This window comes from Muscardinus avellanarius (genome assembly GCF_963383645.1).
Source record: "Muscardinus avellanarius genome assembly, chromosome: 4".
Lineage (NCBI taxonomy): Eukaryota > Metazoa > Chordata > Mammalia > Rodentia > Gliridae > Muscardinus > Muscardinus avellanarius.
The window spans coordinates 37535079-37551760 of NC_137789.1; the positions used below are offsets into that span (position 1 = coordinate 37535079).

The 16682-nt window shown below is 47.1% G+C and overlaps 1 protein-coding gene across 1 annotated transcript; it reads right to left on the reverse strand.

The window, feature by feature from the left end:
• Positions 1–1437: 1437 nt before the first annotated feature.
• Positions 1438–15187, reverse strand: ODF1 (outer dense fiber of sperm tails 1; the record flags this gene model as incomplete). Its single annotated transcript, XM_080693868.1, has 2 exons — positions 1438–1879; positions 14868–15187. The coding sequence occupies 2 exons, from the start codon at positions 15185–15187 to the stop codon at positions 1438–1440; spliced, it is 762 nt and encodes a 253-aa protein (XP_080549994.1).
• Between the last annotated feature and the right edge of the window lie 1495 nt (positions 15188–16682).

Genomic DNA, 16682 nt, shown 5'->3' on the forward strand with positions numbered 1-16682 from the left:
CTGCGAACCGCGATCCTCTGGTCTCAGCCTCCCGAATGCTGGGATTACAAGCGTGCGCCACCACACCTGGCTCCGGCATCCATATTTTTAAAGCTCCCAATTAATTCCCCTATGCGACCAAGACTGAGAGCCACCACTTTAAACCACGTGCAGCTGAGAGTAAAGAAAGAGACTCGCTATGCTAACTCGAGGGTTCTCCATTCCCTCTGACAGGTTGGAAACCAAACGCATCCTGATCCCTCCACGTCATTTCCTTCTTCCTTTACACTTATTTCTGTCCCAGCAGCCAGGAATGACTCCACGGCTGAGTCCAGGAGGATTCAAATGACCATTCTGTGAAAGCTGTACTTTTCCACTCCTGAACTCAACTTCTGTGCCTAAAGCCGTTTTTAGGAATTGAGAAAGGTAAATGCCATAAATTCCAAGGGAGCTGTAATTACCCTGAACCAGAGTTGGCCATTCCCAAAACTCACAGAAATGTTGGAACCAAGTGGAACGGCAGCCCCACGCTTGCTCAGTGACTGCGCCCCCCACCCCGTCACGCTTCTCGGCTCTGATCTCCGATTCCCCACCAAGACCCGCAACTCCTCTGGGCTGTGGGGGGGGCACTGCCTCCATCACTCCTCACTGCAGAAGCTCTGTGAAAGTGCTTGTTAGCCAGGAGGTGTGGAAGGAAGCTGAGGCAGGAGGACTGAAAGCTCAAGGCCAGCCTGAGCCACTAAGCAAGACCCTGCCTCAAAATTAAAAGTAAAAAGCACTGGGAATGTAGCCATTGAGTTCAGTCTCCAGTGCCAAACCAAACCAAAAAGTACTTGTGGTCAATCCTAGCTACTCTCTGTTTCAATGTGGCGTCTGGACGAGGCTGCTTCACTGAATGGAAAGACAGTGTTAAGATTGGCCGGGCGTCGTGGTGCACACTTGTAATCGCCGCACTTGGAGGCTGAGACAGGAGCATCACACAGGTTCGAAGCCAGCCTCAGCTACTTAGTGAGGCTCTCAGCAACTTAGTGAGACCCTGTTTCCAAATAAAATATAAAAGAATAAAAGAGGTCTGGGAATATAGCCTGGAGGTAGAAAGCCTCTGGGTTCCACCCCCAGTACCACCAAAACAAAAGACACACACACACACACACACACACACACACACACACTCCTGGAACTGGGAGGGAGTGAGTCTGGGGAGGACACTGGAGGCCAGATCTCTGCATCTCATCTCCCATGCCCTTCCGTTCATTCTTCCAACGCCCGCCAACTCTGCAGGGCTCCTGTAGTGGGCGCGCCCAAAAGACTGGCACGGGGACAGCCGCAGGTTGCAGTTATGTATTCAGTCTCCTATGGGCTTGAACAAGGGCAGTGGGAAGGGGGAGAGAAATGCTGGAAGAGCTGCCTGGCTGGAGTACCTAAGGTCTGCTAACACGTGGTTTCCTATGCACATCTTTACAGAATCATCTTCCTACAGGAGAATCGGCTTCCGCAGGGGTAGCAGGGGCTGCAGGGGCTGCAGGGGTTGCAGGGGTCGCAGGGGTTGCAGGGGTTGCAGGGGCTGCAGGGGCTGCAGGGGTTGCAGGGGTTGCAGGGAGACGTGCACGGGTAGCAGGGAGACTCGATCTTGACGCAGCTGCCGAGCCCGTACGAGTAGGTCACGTCTTTCTCATCCACGCACGGCGGCAGGCTGAATTCTTTGCAGATGTTCATGTAGCTGTACTTTTTCGACCCCAGGCAGTCGTACCTGTTCTCCCGCTCGGCGGACACGCACACCTTTCCGTCCTTCACTCGCACCTTGACCTGATCGGGTTCGAAGCCACACACATTCACTGATCCTAAAATGTTACTGCTACAGCAAGAGGAGGCCAGGATTCTATTTGTTGTTCGTCTGAGTCTGGAATAGAGAAGAGGGACAGAGTAAGAGGAAGAAGCTCAGACCTCAGGACGCAGATGCAGATACAGGCTAACGTTTAACCTCTCTCTCTCTCTCTCTCTCTCTCTCTCTCTCTCTCTCTCTCTTTATTTTTTTCAGCACTGGGGATGGGACCCAGGGCATTCTACCTCCGAGCTACACCTCCAGCCCTGTGTTTTATTCTTTATTTTGAAACAGGGTCTCACTGAGTTGCAAAGGACCTCACTAAGTAGCTGAGGCTGTCCGCGAACCGTGATCCTTCTGTCTTAGCCTCCCAAATGCTGGGATTACAAGAGTGTGCCACCACAACCAGCACTCACTCTTTCTTTCCTTCTTTCTTTCTTTCTTTCTTTCTTTCTTTCTTTCTTTCTTTCTTTCTTCTTTCTTTCCTTCCTTCTTTCTCTCTCTCTTTCTTTCTTTCTTTCTTTCTTTCTTTCTTTCTTTCTTTCTTTCTTTCTTTCTTTCTTTCTTTCTTTTCTTTCTTTCTTTCTGTAATACTGAGGACTGAACCCAGTACCAATCTGTCTCTGAGCTACACCTTCAACGATATTTTATATTTTATTTATTTATTTATTTATTTTGGTGGTACTGGGGTTCCTGGAAGCCCTTCTACCTCCGGGCTACACTCCCAGACCTATTTTATTTTTGGAAACAGGGTCTCTTAAGCCAGCGCGGCTGGCTTCGAAACTGCGCGATCCTTCTGTCTCCGCCTCCCAAACGCGGGGATTACAAGCGTGCACCACCACGCCCGGCGCTGTATTTTATTTTGAAATGTGGTCTCACTAGGTTACTGAGAGTCTTGCTAACTTGTTGAGGCTGGTCTCAAACCTGTGATCCTCCTGTCTCAGTCTTCCAAGTACTAGGATTACAAGCATATGCCACCACACCCGACTTAATCTCTAATTTTTTTAGTAGCAAAAGTTAACACTAGCCATCGTGAAAGATCAAACTTTATAAAAATGTGTAATGTAAAAAGTGAGAGTTCCCCATGAATCATACACACTGTCCTAAAGGTCGGCCTCTATTGACAAAAGCTGTGTGTCTGGCCATCCATCTTCCAGATCTTTCTCTTATGTTTAAATCTCAGTTCCTCCTCTTATTGGTTATGAAACCTTGGGCAGGTTGCTTAATATTAACATGCCTCGCTGGGCGTGGTGGCACATGTTTGTAATCCCCGAGCTTGGGAGGCAGAGACAGAAGGATCACGCAGGTTCGAAGCCAGCCGCGCTGGCTTAAGAGACCCTGTTTCCAAATATAAAAAAAAGTATACAATAGGTCTGGGAGTATAGCCCGGAGGTAGAAGGGCTTCCAGTACCATAAAAAAAAACATGCCTCAGTTTCCACATCTAATAATAACACCTACATCAAAGCACTACTGGAGGATTAAATGTGATTATGGAAGCCGGAGCAGTGGCGCACACTTGTAACGCCAGCATTTGGGTGACTGAGACAGGAGGATCTGGGTTCACAGCAAGCCTCAGCTACTTAGTGAGGCCCTCTGCAACTTAGTGAGACCCTGTTTCAAAATAAAGAATAAAAAATAGGGCTGGGGGTGTAGCTTGAACATAGAATGTCCCTGGGTTCCATCCCTAGTACCACACCAAAAAAAAAAAAAAAAAAATGATTATGGTATTTACTTAGCTCTGCGCTTGGCATATTACAAGTCTTGTTTAAGTATTACCATTATCATTATTGTTACTCCAATTATGTATACACACAGCCTTTTGTACGTGTCTAGAGACAGAACCCAGGGGCCTTCTACCTCTGAGCTACACAACCAGCCCTATTTTAGTTTTTATTTTGAAGCAGGATCTCACTAAATTGCTGAGGGCCTTGCTAACTTGCTGAGGCTGACCTGGAACAGCAATCCTCCTGTCTCAGCCTCCTGAGTACTAGGATTACAGGTGTGTGGCACCATCCCTGACCTTTTTTTTTTTTGTACTAGAGATTGGACCCAGAGACATTCTGCCTCTGAGCTATACCCCCAGCCCTTTTTATGTTTTTGTTTTGAAATAGGGACTCACTCTGCTGTTGAGAGTCTCGCTACATTGCTGAGACTGTCCTCCAACCTATGATACTCCTGTCTCAGCCTCCCAAGTACTGGGATTACATGTGTGGGCCACCATGCTGGGTGGTGGTTGTTGTTGTTGTTGTTGTTGTTGTTGTTGTTGTTGTTGTTGTTTAATGGGACATAGCCAATAAGATACCATTAAACTCTGAATTTCTATTTTTTTATTTTTTTATTTTTGGTGGTACTGGGGATGGAACCGAGGGGCTTTCTACCGCTGACCTATACTCCCAGATCTATTTTATATTTTATTTGGAAACAGGGTCTCACTAAGCTTCTGAGAGCTTCTCTAAGTAGCTGAGGCTGGCTTCAAATCTGTGTGATCCTCCTGTCTCAGCCTCCTAAGTACAGGGATTACGAGCGTGCACCACCATGCCCGGCTTAAACTCTGAATCTTAAAGATAGCTGTCAAGGCCACGCACTGTGGGGTGGACCTGTACACCCAGCTACTTGGGAGGCTGAGGCAGGAGGATTGATTAAGCATAGGAGTTTGAGGCAAGCCTGGGCAACACAGTGAGAACCCCATCTCAAAATAAATAAATAAATAAAATAAGAAAAAAGAAGAACGAAACTGGGTCTGATAGTAAATGCCTCTAAGCCAGTGCCTGGGAGGTAGAGACAGGAGGACCTCAGGCTTGAGGCCTTCCTTGGCAATTTAGCAAGGCCCTCAGCAACTTAGCAAGACCCTATTTCAAATTTTAAAAATATTTTGCATGCGTATGATACTGGGGATTGAGCCCAGGGGCATTCTACCTCCGAGATATACCCCCAGTCCTATTAAGTCTATTTATTTATTTTAAACAGAGTCTCACTGAGTTGCGAAGGGCCTTGCTAAGTAGCTGAGGCTGTCCGTGAACCACGATTCTCCAAATGCTGGGATTACGAGCGTGACCCACCATGCCCAGTGTGGTACTGGGGATTGAACCTAGAAGCATTCTACTTCCAAGCTACGCCTCCAGCCCCAATTTATAATTTTATTTGAAAATAGGGTCTCACTAGGTTTCTGAGAGCCTCACTATGTTGCTGAGGCTGGCTTTGAACCTGCGATTCTTATGTCTCAGCCTCCCAAATACTGAGATCACAAGTATATGTCACCCTGTCCAGCTAAAAGTAATTTTCTAAAAATGTCGAAGTGTAGCTTATAGATAGAATGCCCCTGGGTTTAATCTCCAAAAGAATAAAATAAAATAAAATAAAAAGATGGCCATCAGCTTTAGGACCCAGCACTGGGATTCCTAAGACGGGTACTGCCACCTGGGCAATCACACAGACACTTGGCCTGAAAGCTCCATTGGCCAATGACAGAGCAGATGAGCCCTGTCCTGGCGCCGCCCACTGGGCCTGGCGCCGCCCACTGGGCCTGGCGCCGCCCACTGGGCCTGGCGCCGCCCACTGGGCCTGGCGCCGCCCACTGGGCCTGGCTTCTCGTGCTGTGGTGAGCTGATTAGACAGACCCAGCTCCCAGTGGCACTCTGATCTGGATCCTACCAGCTCCTCATTCAGTGATTCAGCTTTAATAGCTTGAAGACAACCATGGTGGGAATATTCACACCTTGATGGCGAATGTAAAATGCTACAAATCGGAGCGGTTGTCAAAAAACTGCGGCCGTGGCTCCTGGAGAGCTGCCTGTTGCTGCTCAGCGGTCCGACATTAAATCCTAATAACAAAAAATGGACAGCAACGCAGGAGGTGCTAAAGCAAAGTGCCCAAGACCGCAGACTCTGGAATTGCATTATCTCCGTTTACATCTCCCTCCGCTCTGCCGTGTGGAAAAGCAATCTGTCTTCTCGGTGCCTCCGTTTCCTCATCTGTAAAACCTGGACAATAATTAGTAGCCTGCCTCATTGGGTTTTGGTGAGACTTAAACGAATGCACGGATATTATTTACAGTGATGCTTGCTTGGTGCACGGTCGGGAAAGGCTTTCATCTGTGCTGTGGAAGGTGCTGAACATGTTAAAGGAATTATTTCATTTGATCTTTACAATGACTTTGTGTGCACACACGATATGATCACCATAGCATCTTTTTCTGCTGAGTTTGTTTGTTTATTTATTTATTTATTTATTTATTTGGTGGTACTGGGGTTCCTAGAAGCCCTTCTACCTCCGGGCTACACTCCCAGACCTATTTTATACTTTTTTATTTTTGGAAACAGGGTCTCTTAAGCCAGCGCAGCTGGCTTCGAACCAGCGCGATCCTCCTGTCTCCGCCTCCCAGGCGCGGGGATTACAAGCGTGCTCCACCATGCCCAGCAGCTGAGATTTATTTAAACATTTACTTCTTTTTGTTACATGTTGTACAAGTTCATTTTAGAAGACCCAGAAAATGCAGAGAAACAAAAAGATGAAATATCTTAAAACTAATCATGACCCCATAACACATTTTGATGTTACACTTTGTGTGTGTGTGTGTGTGTGTGTGTTCCTACTTACTCATTGAATTTCACGTGTGGTTTTATGAAATCATGCTAGCATACTGAATTTAGCCTGTAAGTTTTTACTTTATAAGCCTTCACAGGATTGGTTTAATAGTGTGAGTGTTCACTACCCTGTACTAAAAATGGCAAATCAAGACTCGTAGTGGAAAATTATGAAATGACCAAATAGAACTGGGTCTCAGAAGATACTGGGGTAAACAACTCTGAACCCCAGAGAACTGTAGGAGTTGTGCAGCCACACCTCCATCCTGGACTCCAGAGAACCTGAGGGTGCCCTGGGTGTGCCAGGACACCTAGGCCATACTAAGAAGAAAGGAAGAGAATTGGACCTTGAAATTGTCTCTGGGAGATGGGTGAACCACCCAGTACTCCATCTTGCCGGATGGGCAGAGGAGTGCTCACAAAGATGGGCAAACTCCAGACGCGGCGCCCCTCTGGTAGATCAGAAGCAGGGCAGCCGAGGCCAGGAGTGAGGCAAAGAGGGAAGGAGGCGCTCTTGGGGTCACTCAGGAACCTTTCCCATGGTGTGTGCGCGTGGGCTAAGAGTCTAACTTTTGTTCAGGTCAGGTCATCTCGTGTGAGACGAGAAACATCGAATCTAGGGCAAAGATGGAGCGTGTACAGACAAGCTATGTTACAATCCTAGTCCTCCGAAGGCTGAGACAGGAAGATTGCAGGTTAAAGACCAGCCTCAGCAACTTGGTCAGACTCTCAGCAACCCAGCAAGACCTTGCTTCAAAACCCAAGAATAAAAGGGCTGGGGTGTAGCTCGGAGATAGAATGCCCCTGGGGGTTCAATCTCTAGTAACACACACACACACACACACACACACACACACACACACACACACACTGGAGCTTGGTCCAACAAAAGAGGTCCAACGGGCCCAAGCAGGATTGCTGGGGCCCCAGTGACTACCTGGGGCTGATTCTGCCAGATGAAGCCCTCCTGCCCTCTGCAAGAGATGGACCTGAGAGCCAGACCCACCGGCCAAAGCCAACTCCCAGGTCCACTGCCTCGTACACACCCGAGCCCCAGGTACCATTTTTACTGTGTATTTTATTCTTGGGTTTCTCCTTTTCCTCTATGTCTCTCACTTTGGCTCCTTTGGCAAAGGGGTCTCACAGCTGGAGGTGAGGGGAAATTGCCTGAAACTCTTGGCCAACTCAGGTTTCTTCTTGCTTCTAGGTCAGCAGTTATCAGCGAGGATATATGGGTTTAGGAAACGTGCAGGAGCCTCGTTTTGCTCATCAGACTCAACTCTGAACTTGCGACTTGACTCTTGCCCAGTGAGGAACCCATCACCCCAAATGGAATTCTCCATGGCGCTCTGGGCCTCTGGGCACAGGGAGATTGCCTCCCCTGCTTGTCATCACTGGGCTGAGGCTTAGCTGCAGTCCATGCAGGGCAATCAGCCCCTTTGGTTCTTTGCAGGAGCCTCACAGAGAAGTTGGTGGAACTTGCAGACATCAGGTGCCTGCCCGCCACCCTGTGCTGCCCTTTGTCTCCCTGTCAAAGCTGAATTTCACCCTCACGTCCAGTCATACCCCTGACTATGAAACACACTGCCCACAGCCATGACAAGCTTTATGCTCAGCCATCATCATGAAGATATAAGATTTAGTCCTGTGCTGAATAAAGTTAAGAAGAGGTTAAAAAAAAAATGACAATATCCACGCAGGAGAAAAGGGAAGCAGGTATTCCTCTAATGTTGGAATACTTTGCTTTTTCTCTTGCATTTAAGAAAATGCAAAGTTACTCCAAAGTTTCATTGAAATACATCTTTTCTTTTCTCCATTTCCCCTTCTCTCCCTTCTTTTCCTATCTTTTCTTTCTTACCCAGATTTTTAGATGGATATTGCAGATGATGTCACCCAGCAATGAGCAGGTGGCTTGGTCCTGGTGTCTAACCGCCCCCAGGGCTTGTTAAAACACAGGGGGCTGGGTCCTATCCTCACACTTTCAGATCCAATTGGTCTGGGGTGGAGTTGGGAATACATGTTTCTAATAAGTTCCAAGTGATGCTAGTCCACGAGCCACACTTGGAATTGGTGGTGAAGTTCTTGTACCCTAGACTCAGGTCAACGTGGCTTCAAGTCTTGGTTCTAACACCTACCTCCTGGTGATCAAGAACATTGCCCCTGAATATGTTTCACCATCTACGAGAAGACTGGGTGTGGTGGCACATGCTAGCAATCCCAGTACTCGGGAAGCTGAGACAGAAGGATCGCAGGTTCAAGACCAGCCTTAGCAACTTGTGAAGCCCTCCACAACTTAGTGAGACTCTGTTTCAAAATAAAGAATAAAAATTAGGGCTAGGGGTGTAGCTCAGAGGTAAAGTGCTCCTGGGGTCCAATCCCCAGTACTGCAAAAAATAAAAATAAAAATAATTTAAAAAGATTGAAGAAATAGTGGTGCAAAGGAATGTTACAAGGATTAAGTGAACATCAAGTGCCAGGTACCTGATTTTCACTCACTGAAGGGTAAATCTTCTTTGTCAGTCCTTCCTTACATGGACTGGCCCAAAAGATGAGCTTTTACGTGACCAAGGCCCAAGTTCTGTATCACTAAACAATAAGGTCAAACCCAATAATAGAAATGCTTCCAGCCAACCAAGCACAGAAGTGGGCACCTGTAATTCCAGCTACTTGGGAGACTGAGGCAGGAAGATCACTAGTTTTAGGCTAGCTTGGACAACTTAGCGAAGTTCTGTTTCAAAATAAAAATTTTTAAAGGCTAGGAATGTAGCCCATTGGTAGAATGCTGGCCTGGCATGCATAAGGCCCTGGCTTCAATCCCTAGCACAGCAAAAGAAAAAGAAAAGGAGAGAAAAGAAAAAAGAAACACCTTTGGCCTTTATGGGCAGCAGTTCCTAGCCCTGGAGTCCAGGCTAAGTGGCCCTGAGATCTATGGGTGTGAAGAGATTCTGGTATGAGGACACCCAGGGGTCCAGCCACTTCCACTCTCAGAGCCACAGAGCAAAGCCAGGGGCTCTCCTCTCCGTGGGAAAGCAGCCTTTCACCAGCATAAAGCCCAGCCTGGCACAGTCGCACTAAGAGCAGATTCAGTGAAAGCATGAAGGGGAATCAAGAAAAGAAATGAAGGGCAGACTGTGACCTTTGAGGATGGCGTCCCTCGCATGGGATTTTCAAGGCAATGTCTGGCTGAGATTCAGGCCAACCACAGATGCTTGGGTGAGTGGACAGAGGCGCAGTCTCAGGACTGGATTCTAGGTACCAGTAAAAGGCGCGGTTGAGACCAGTGCAGCCCAAGGGTGCAACTGCCAAATAGGGTTCATTTGGCCACAGGGACGAGTGCCAGGCGTCAGAGTCTCGATGGTCACTGTTAGATGATAAATTCCTACCCGCACTACTGTGGAGGGGCTGGGGTTAGTTTTTCTCCAGAGTTAGTAGAGAGGACAGAAAAGTCCTAAGTGCAGTGGTGAAGCTGAGGGTAGCGGCACGCCTGTGATCCCAGTGCTCGGAAGGCTGAGACAGGAGTATCACAGGTTCAAGGACAACCTCAGCAACTTAGCGAGGCCCTTAGCAACTTAGAGAGAGACCGAGGTTCAAAATAAAAAATAAAATAGGACTGTAGATGTAGCCTGGAGGTTGATTGCCCCTGGGTTCAGTCCCTAGCACTTGGGGTGGAAAAAAAGTGTAGTGGCGAATCAGGTGCAAATTTAACACAGGCTGGTTGGTGTGTGGCTTCCCCAGAGAAATCACATTCCCTTACCTCAGTTCCTCTAAATCCAGAAGAGGAGGGAAGAGTCAGGGGCGCTGCTGGTGTTTGGGTGCAAAGGTAACCGGAGAAGAAACTTGATTATTGAGGAAAACAAAGAAATAAAAGTCTGCCCCTTGCCCCTACCCCTGCTATGCCAGGAATCAAACCCAGGGCCGCACACATGTCAGACCAATGCTTTATCACTGGAATACATTCTCACACCTTTTTCTCATTTTATTTTGAGACACGATCTTGCTAAGCTGCCAAGGCTGACCTCAAACTCCCCCTCCCCCTCCTCCTCCTCCTCCTCCTCCTCCTCCTCCTCCTCCTCCTTCTTCTCCTTCTTCTTCTTCTTCTTCTTCTTCTTCTTCTTCTTCTTCTTCTTCTTCTTTCTCTCTCTCTCTCTCTCTCTCTCTCTCTCTCTCTCTCTCTCTCTCTCTCTCTCTGTTTTATACTGGGTATTAAACTCTGGGGTATTCAGCCGGGCATGGTGGTACATGCTTGTAATCCCAGCATTTGGGAGGCTGAGACAGGAGAATCACAGTTCATGAACAGCCTCAGCTACTACTTAGTGAGGCTCTATGCAACTCAGTGAGACCCTGTTTCAAAATAAAGAATAAAAAAAAAATAGGGCTGGGAGTGTAGCTTGGAGGTAGAATACCCCTGGTTCCATCCCCAGTACTACAAAAAAGAAGAAGAAGAAGAAAAAAAAAAAAAAACCTCTGGGGTATTCAACTTCCAATCTACACCTGTAGCCCTATTTTATTTTTTACTTTGAAACAGGGTCTTATAGTTGTGGAGGGCCTCACTAAATTGCTGAGGCTGGTCTCGAACCTGTGATCTTCCTATCTATCTCAGCCTTGCAAGTGCTGGGATTACAGGCATGCACCACCATGTCCAGCCGGCCTCAAACTTTTATCTTCCTGCATCAGCCTCCTGAGTAGCTGGGATTAGAAGTGTGGGCCACCATTCCAGGTTAAGACTCCATCTTCTGAAGCTCTTACTCAAATTACAAGGGACATAAGGCCCTGATTAAATCCCCAGCACTAAAGAAAAAGGAAAATAATAGAAGTAGGTTAGACCTTCTATGCCCAGTCTACAAGTATACTATACATATATATGCCCCAATCAAATAAGCACTCAAGCCGGGCGTGGTGGCGCACACTTGTAATCCCCACACTTGGGTGGCAGAGACAGGAGGATCGCGCTGGTTCAAAGCCAGACGCGCTGGCTTAAGAGACCCTGTCTTTAATTAAAAATATAAAATGGGTCTGGGATTGTAGCCCGGAGGTAGAAAAGCTTCCAGGAACCCCAGTACCACCACCACCAAAAAAAAAAAAAAAAAAAAAAAAAAAGCACTCAAGAATGTAAACTTATAGAGGAAATTTAAAAATTATTGGCTAAGAATTCTTACCACTCATTAAAGAAACATTCAGACACAGAGCAAATTGATTCTCACATTAAAAAAATATATTTTAGTGGGGCTGAAGCTACTATACACCAGGCAAAAGAAATCTCTGGAAGCCTAATGTGGTGGTGCATGCCACCACATTAGGCTTCCAGAAATTCTCCGTACTTGGGAGGCTGAGACAGGAGGATTGCAGGTTTGAGGCCAGCCTCAGCAACTTAGGTAGCAAGACCCTGTTTCAAAATAAAAAAAAATAAAAAGGGTTGGGATATAGAATACACCTAGGTTCAATCCCCAGTTCCCCCCCAAAAAAAAAAAGCCTTCTGGACAATACAGCCTGACAGCTAAAAAGAAATACCATAACTAATCAACCTCAAGCAGTCTTTAAAGGGTTATGTGAATATGAATTCTTAACTCAAAAAGCCTTGGACAAGCTTTCACACCACTGATTATTTTTCCTTAAAATTGAATTGACAGGGTATTTATTTCTAGATCTGTTTAGTCATGGATCAGGGACTAGCTTAGAGATAAGAAAAATGGAGGCATTTTACTGGAAGAAAAAATATTAACACTGTGAGTCTTCTGGGATTGGAGCTGGGATCAGGGCTTAACATTTTCACCCCTATTCAGGAAAATTGAAGATATGGGTTTACAGGTGACACTAAGCCCTGGGGATAGTGAAATGTCAAGCTGTCAGAAACAGAGCATAGAAATTTCACAAGGTGGGATGAATGGGAAGAAAATGGTAGGGAAGAGATAAAAGAGGGCAAGTCTGAGGTCATTTCTAAAACAGACTTAGAGTTATCCGTTCAGAGATCTGGGAATTAATGTAAGAACCTCACCCGCTTCACACACTGCCGCGGGCACAGGGAAAGAAAAACAGAAAAGAATCAGCCCAGACTCAGACAGCCAAAGCAACACAAATTAGAGAAAGTATTGCCCCTTGTATGAACGATTCTGTTGAGAATAAAGCTGAACTTATGTCCACTGCACACCAAGAAATAGGGTCTCCTGGAGAGGCTGAGGCGGCAGCTGGCTAAGGAGAGAGGGGCGTTTCCCCCGGGAGCGTGGGGACAGGGGAGCTGTCAGAAGACCAAGGCTTGCCAGGCGTGGTGGCGCACGCTTGTAATCCCCGCACTTGGGAGGCGGAGACAGGAGGATCACGCAGGTTCGAAGCCAGCCACGCTGGCTTAAGAGACCCTGTTTCCAAATAAAAATATAAAAAAGGTCTGGGAGTGTAGCCCAGAGGTAGGAGGGTTTCCAGGAACCCCAGTACCACCAAAAAAGAAAGAAGAAAAAGAAGAAGGAGGAGGAGGAGGAGGAGGAGGAGGAGGAGGAGGAGGAGGAGAAGAGGAGGACGACGACGAAGGCTGAAGAACTTGGATCCAAGACATTCAAGTCTTCAAAGGTGCAGGGAGAGTGGGCACAGACCTGCTCACAAGGAACCCTTAATCGAACCACATATTACAAAGAGTCCCTACTGTGTGAAGTTGATACAACTTGATACTCTAATGGCAATAAGCAAACAATGCTTCAAAAAGAATGCAGATGAACCATTCCATCCCAGATTATGAGGGAGTCCATTCCTGACCTTTGGTGGCTGATGACCTGGACAATAATTGTCCTATTGTCCTTTCAAAAAAAAAAAAAAACCACCACTGTCACTGTTGGCAAAGGACACTCTCCACTGTTGGGTGTGGTGGCGCACACCTGCAATCCCAGTACTCGAGAGCCTGAGACAGAAGGATCACAGGTTCTTGGCCAGCCTCAGCAACTTAATAAGACCCTGTTTCAAAAGAAATAACAAAATAAATCTGAGGGTACAGATCAGATGTAGAACATCCCTGGGTTCAATCCCCAGTACCATGGGGGTTAAAAAAAAAAGGACTATATCCATATATACCCATTCATCTCTATATTTTTCCATTCATCTCATCTATACATATACATATATATACATATACATATACATGTACATATACATGTATCTTTTTTGGTGGTACTGGGGTTCCTGGAAGCTCTTCTACCTCCGGGCTATACTCCCAGACCTATTTTTACATTTTTATTTGGAAACAGGGTCTCCTAAGCCAGCGCGCACGGCTGGCTTCGAACCAGCGTGATCCTCCTGTCTCCGCCTCCCATGCGGGAGGATTACAAGCGTGCACCACCACGCCCGGCTTCTATACCTATATTTTTAAAAGTAGTACAATATTAAACAGTTTTTTTCTGCACCTTGTTTTTTTTATTTGATTTATTAATACATACAATGCCTCACTAATTCTTTTAACATCTACATATTATTCCAAAGTTTGGACATACCATAATTCATTTAACCAGGGGATAGTAATTTCTACTATCTTTTTCATCAATAATAACAGACTAAATGGTATATAGAGAAAGCTAGACGCTCCTTTTTTTTTCTCCAGACATAAAAGAAAATATTATCAAAACAAAAAAAAAAAAATTAAAATTACCCATATCAATGAAAACCCTTCCCAGTCTACTCTGAAAGCTGCACTCAGCTCTGCAGGTGATTTGTGCAACCTTTCTGGTGTGGGAGGTTGGACGCCAACATCATGGCCCCAACTCCAGAGGTCGCTTTAAGTCTTCATCTGGAGTTGGGGGCTGGGAGAAAGAGTTTCCTACGAAACGGAGAAAATGCCTCTGTGGGTCAGTTTGCTCTCCTGCTCTTAAAAGCCTCTGGCAAACCTTAAGGATTTGATCAATTATTATTACTTCTCCTGCAGTCATTTCTGTAAGTCCAAGTACACTCAAATCACCTTACTTATAACCAGAGAAAATGTTTAGTCTGCTGCTTCCAATAGCTTTTTAATGACACCACCTATTTCTTTCTCTCATTAAAGCCACCTGATTTATCAAGTTAGCACTCTCCCTCTAAACGTCCACCAACCTTGCCAATCAACACCGTAACATTGTCTTTGGAGAATCCTGCAATTCCCGCCCCGGACCCATTTACTTCTCTTAAATCTTTTCTAAGTTACCAGAGTCATTATTTTCATCCCTATTCATCATTGTATCGATTGCCACATTTCTCCCTCTGTGTGTGTGTGTGTGTGTGTGTGTGTGTGTGTGTGTGTGTTACGAGGGATTGAACCCAGGGACATTTTACCTCTCAGCTATACCCCCAGCCCTTTTATTTTATTCTTTTAAATTTTGAAACAGGGTCTCACTAAGTTGTTGAGGCTGTCCTCGAACCTGCGATCTTCCTGTCCCCGCCTCCCGAGTACCGGGGTGTGCCACCCAGCTTCCCTCTTATTTCAACTTAGCGGGCGGCTCCACCGACGCCACAGAGCTAAGGCGCGCTCCTCACTTGGCAAGCTCTCTCTTCTCATCCTCGATGGCTCTGATGGCTTTCCTCTCCAGGCTCCTGAGGGAGGGGCGCAGGCAGTAGAGCTTGTAGTCACACAGGCAGCAGGGGTAGAGGTCGCACAGGCCGCAGGAGCGCGAGCGCTTGGAGTAGCACAGGCAGTACGGGTACGGGTGCAGGTCGCAGCAGCAGTACGGGTGCATGTACAGGTCGCACAGGCAGCGTGTGCTGAATTCGTCGATGCATCTCAGTTGCCTCAGTTCTCTGTCCACCCTCTTTATGTCCCTTCTAACGCTGTCCAAAAGACAACTCAGTGCAGCCATTACGGTCACACCTTATTGTTCTGTGAGTACCTTTGGGAAATGGCACTCAGGGGAAAAAATTGTTCTAAGCTCTTCTCAGAGGTTTCTTTTAAAAATAAATGAGGCACACATGGTTCCCTTACTTTAAAGCTTGTGTTCTGTGACCTCACCGGCCTCTGAGATGTCATAGTCTTCTGGTTACCACGTGAACAGTGCACAGACATGGGCTCCCTCCTTAGAGCCTCAGGGCCGCTCAGAACCGTGCTGAGATTTCCTTCACCTTGATGTTCAGTGGGTCTCCCCAGCAAACACAGCTCTGTCAGCTTCAGGGGACTGACCTTGAATGTCCCTGACTTGTGTGTGCTCCGAGGACAAGCCACACAAGTCAAGTGGCTCTGAGACGCGACTGTCTGTTGATCTGGGTGTGGAGCTGGCAGGAGCTGCCGAGCTTCTTTCTCTATGTCCTTTTGGCCTTGGCCCTAACTTGAGGCTTAGCCCTGCTTCTTTTACTCTAGGATTTGTTCTGGCTTCAGGCAGGTAGAACACAAAGAACTTTTCTATGATTCTCCTTCTTCCAAGTCATCTTCAAGTCAGCCTCTGTCCTTGACCTTCTGAGCCCCGGTCCTCTGAGTTCACTTTCCAGTCCTCCGTGCTGGGGATCAAACCCAGGAGCTCACACATGCTAGGGAACTGCCTGCTCCTCCCCAGCTCAGTCCTGGCTATGCTGGGTTCGGTCCCCCGCTGGCGGGAGTCCTGCCCATAAGCTCTCATCTCTAAGCGCTCAGAGTCCTGTCCCCTGTCCTCGGACGCCACCTCCAAGCAACTAGACTTTTTGCATCCAAGCCTCCAGATTCCAGGTCCCAGTGCACCCCAAGTGTTAGTCCTCGACACTCTTGCGGCCAGGTTCCCGAAGCCCCCGTGCGCTGGCCAGTTCCCCATGCTCTGCTTTGGACCAACCTCCCAGACCTTGAACTTACCCTCAGATTTGGTGCTTCTCCTCCGCTCCTCTCCCCTCAAACTGCTGTCCGCTACCGGTTCCTCTTTACACAGACTGAGGCATAGATCACTTGAGGACAAGTGGTTGGATGAGACACTGGGAGGGGGGAGATGAGAGGCAGCTTTGAAGGAATGTTTGAAGGCCAAACTAAGGAATTCAATCCTTATTTTGAGCCCAATGAAGGATGATTGGGTTTCTTTTTACTTAATGAAAGTTGAAAGGTCGGTCAGATAGTCCCACCAAAGGCGAGGTCAAGGAGATGGCAGTAGAGAGGAAGGCAAGAGACAGGGAACATCAGGACCGGGAATCATGGCTGTAGGGATGACAAGGAGGGAACGTAGGATTCTCTGCCCAGACATCACTCAGGACCCATCCAATCCATTTCCTACACAGTAGGAAATATAAATCTGTCATTCCAAAACTGCTCCATCCACACCCTTAAAAACCTTCAGTCTTTCTGGGCATCGCAGTGCACACCTGTAATGCCCGTACTTGGGAGGAGAGATAGGAGGATCACAG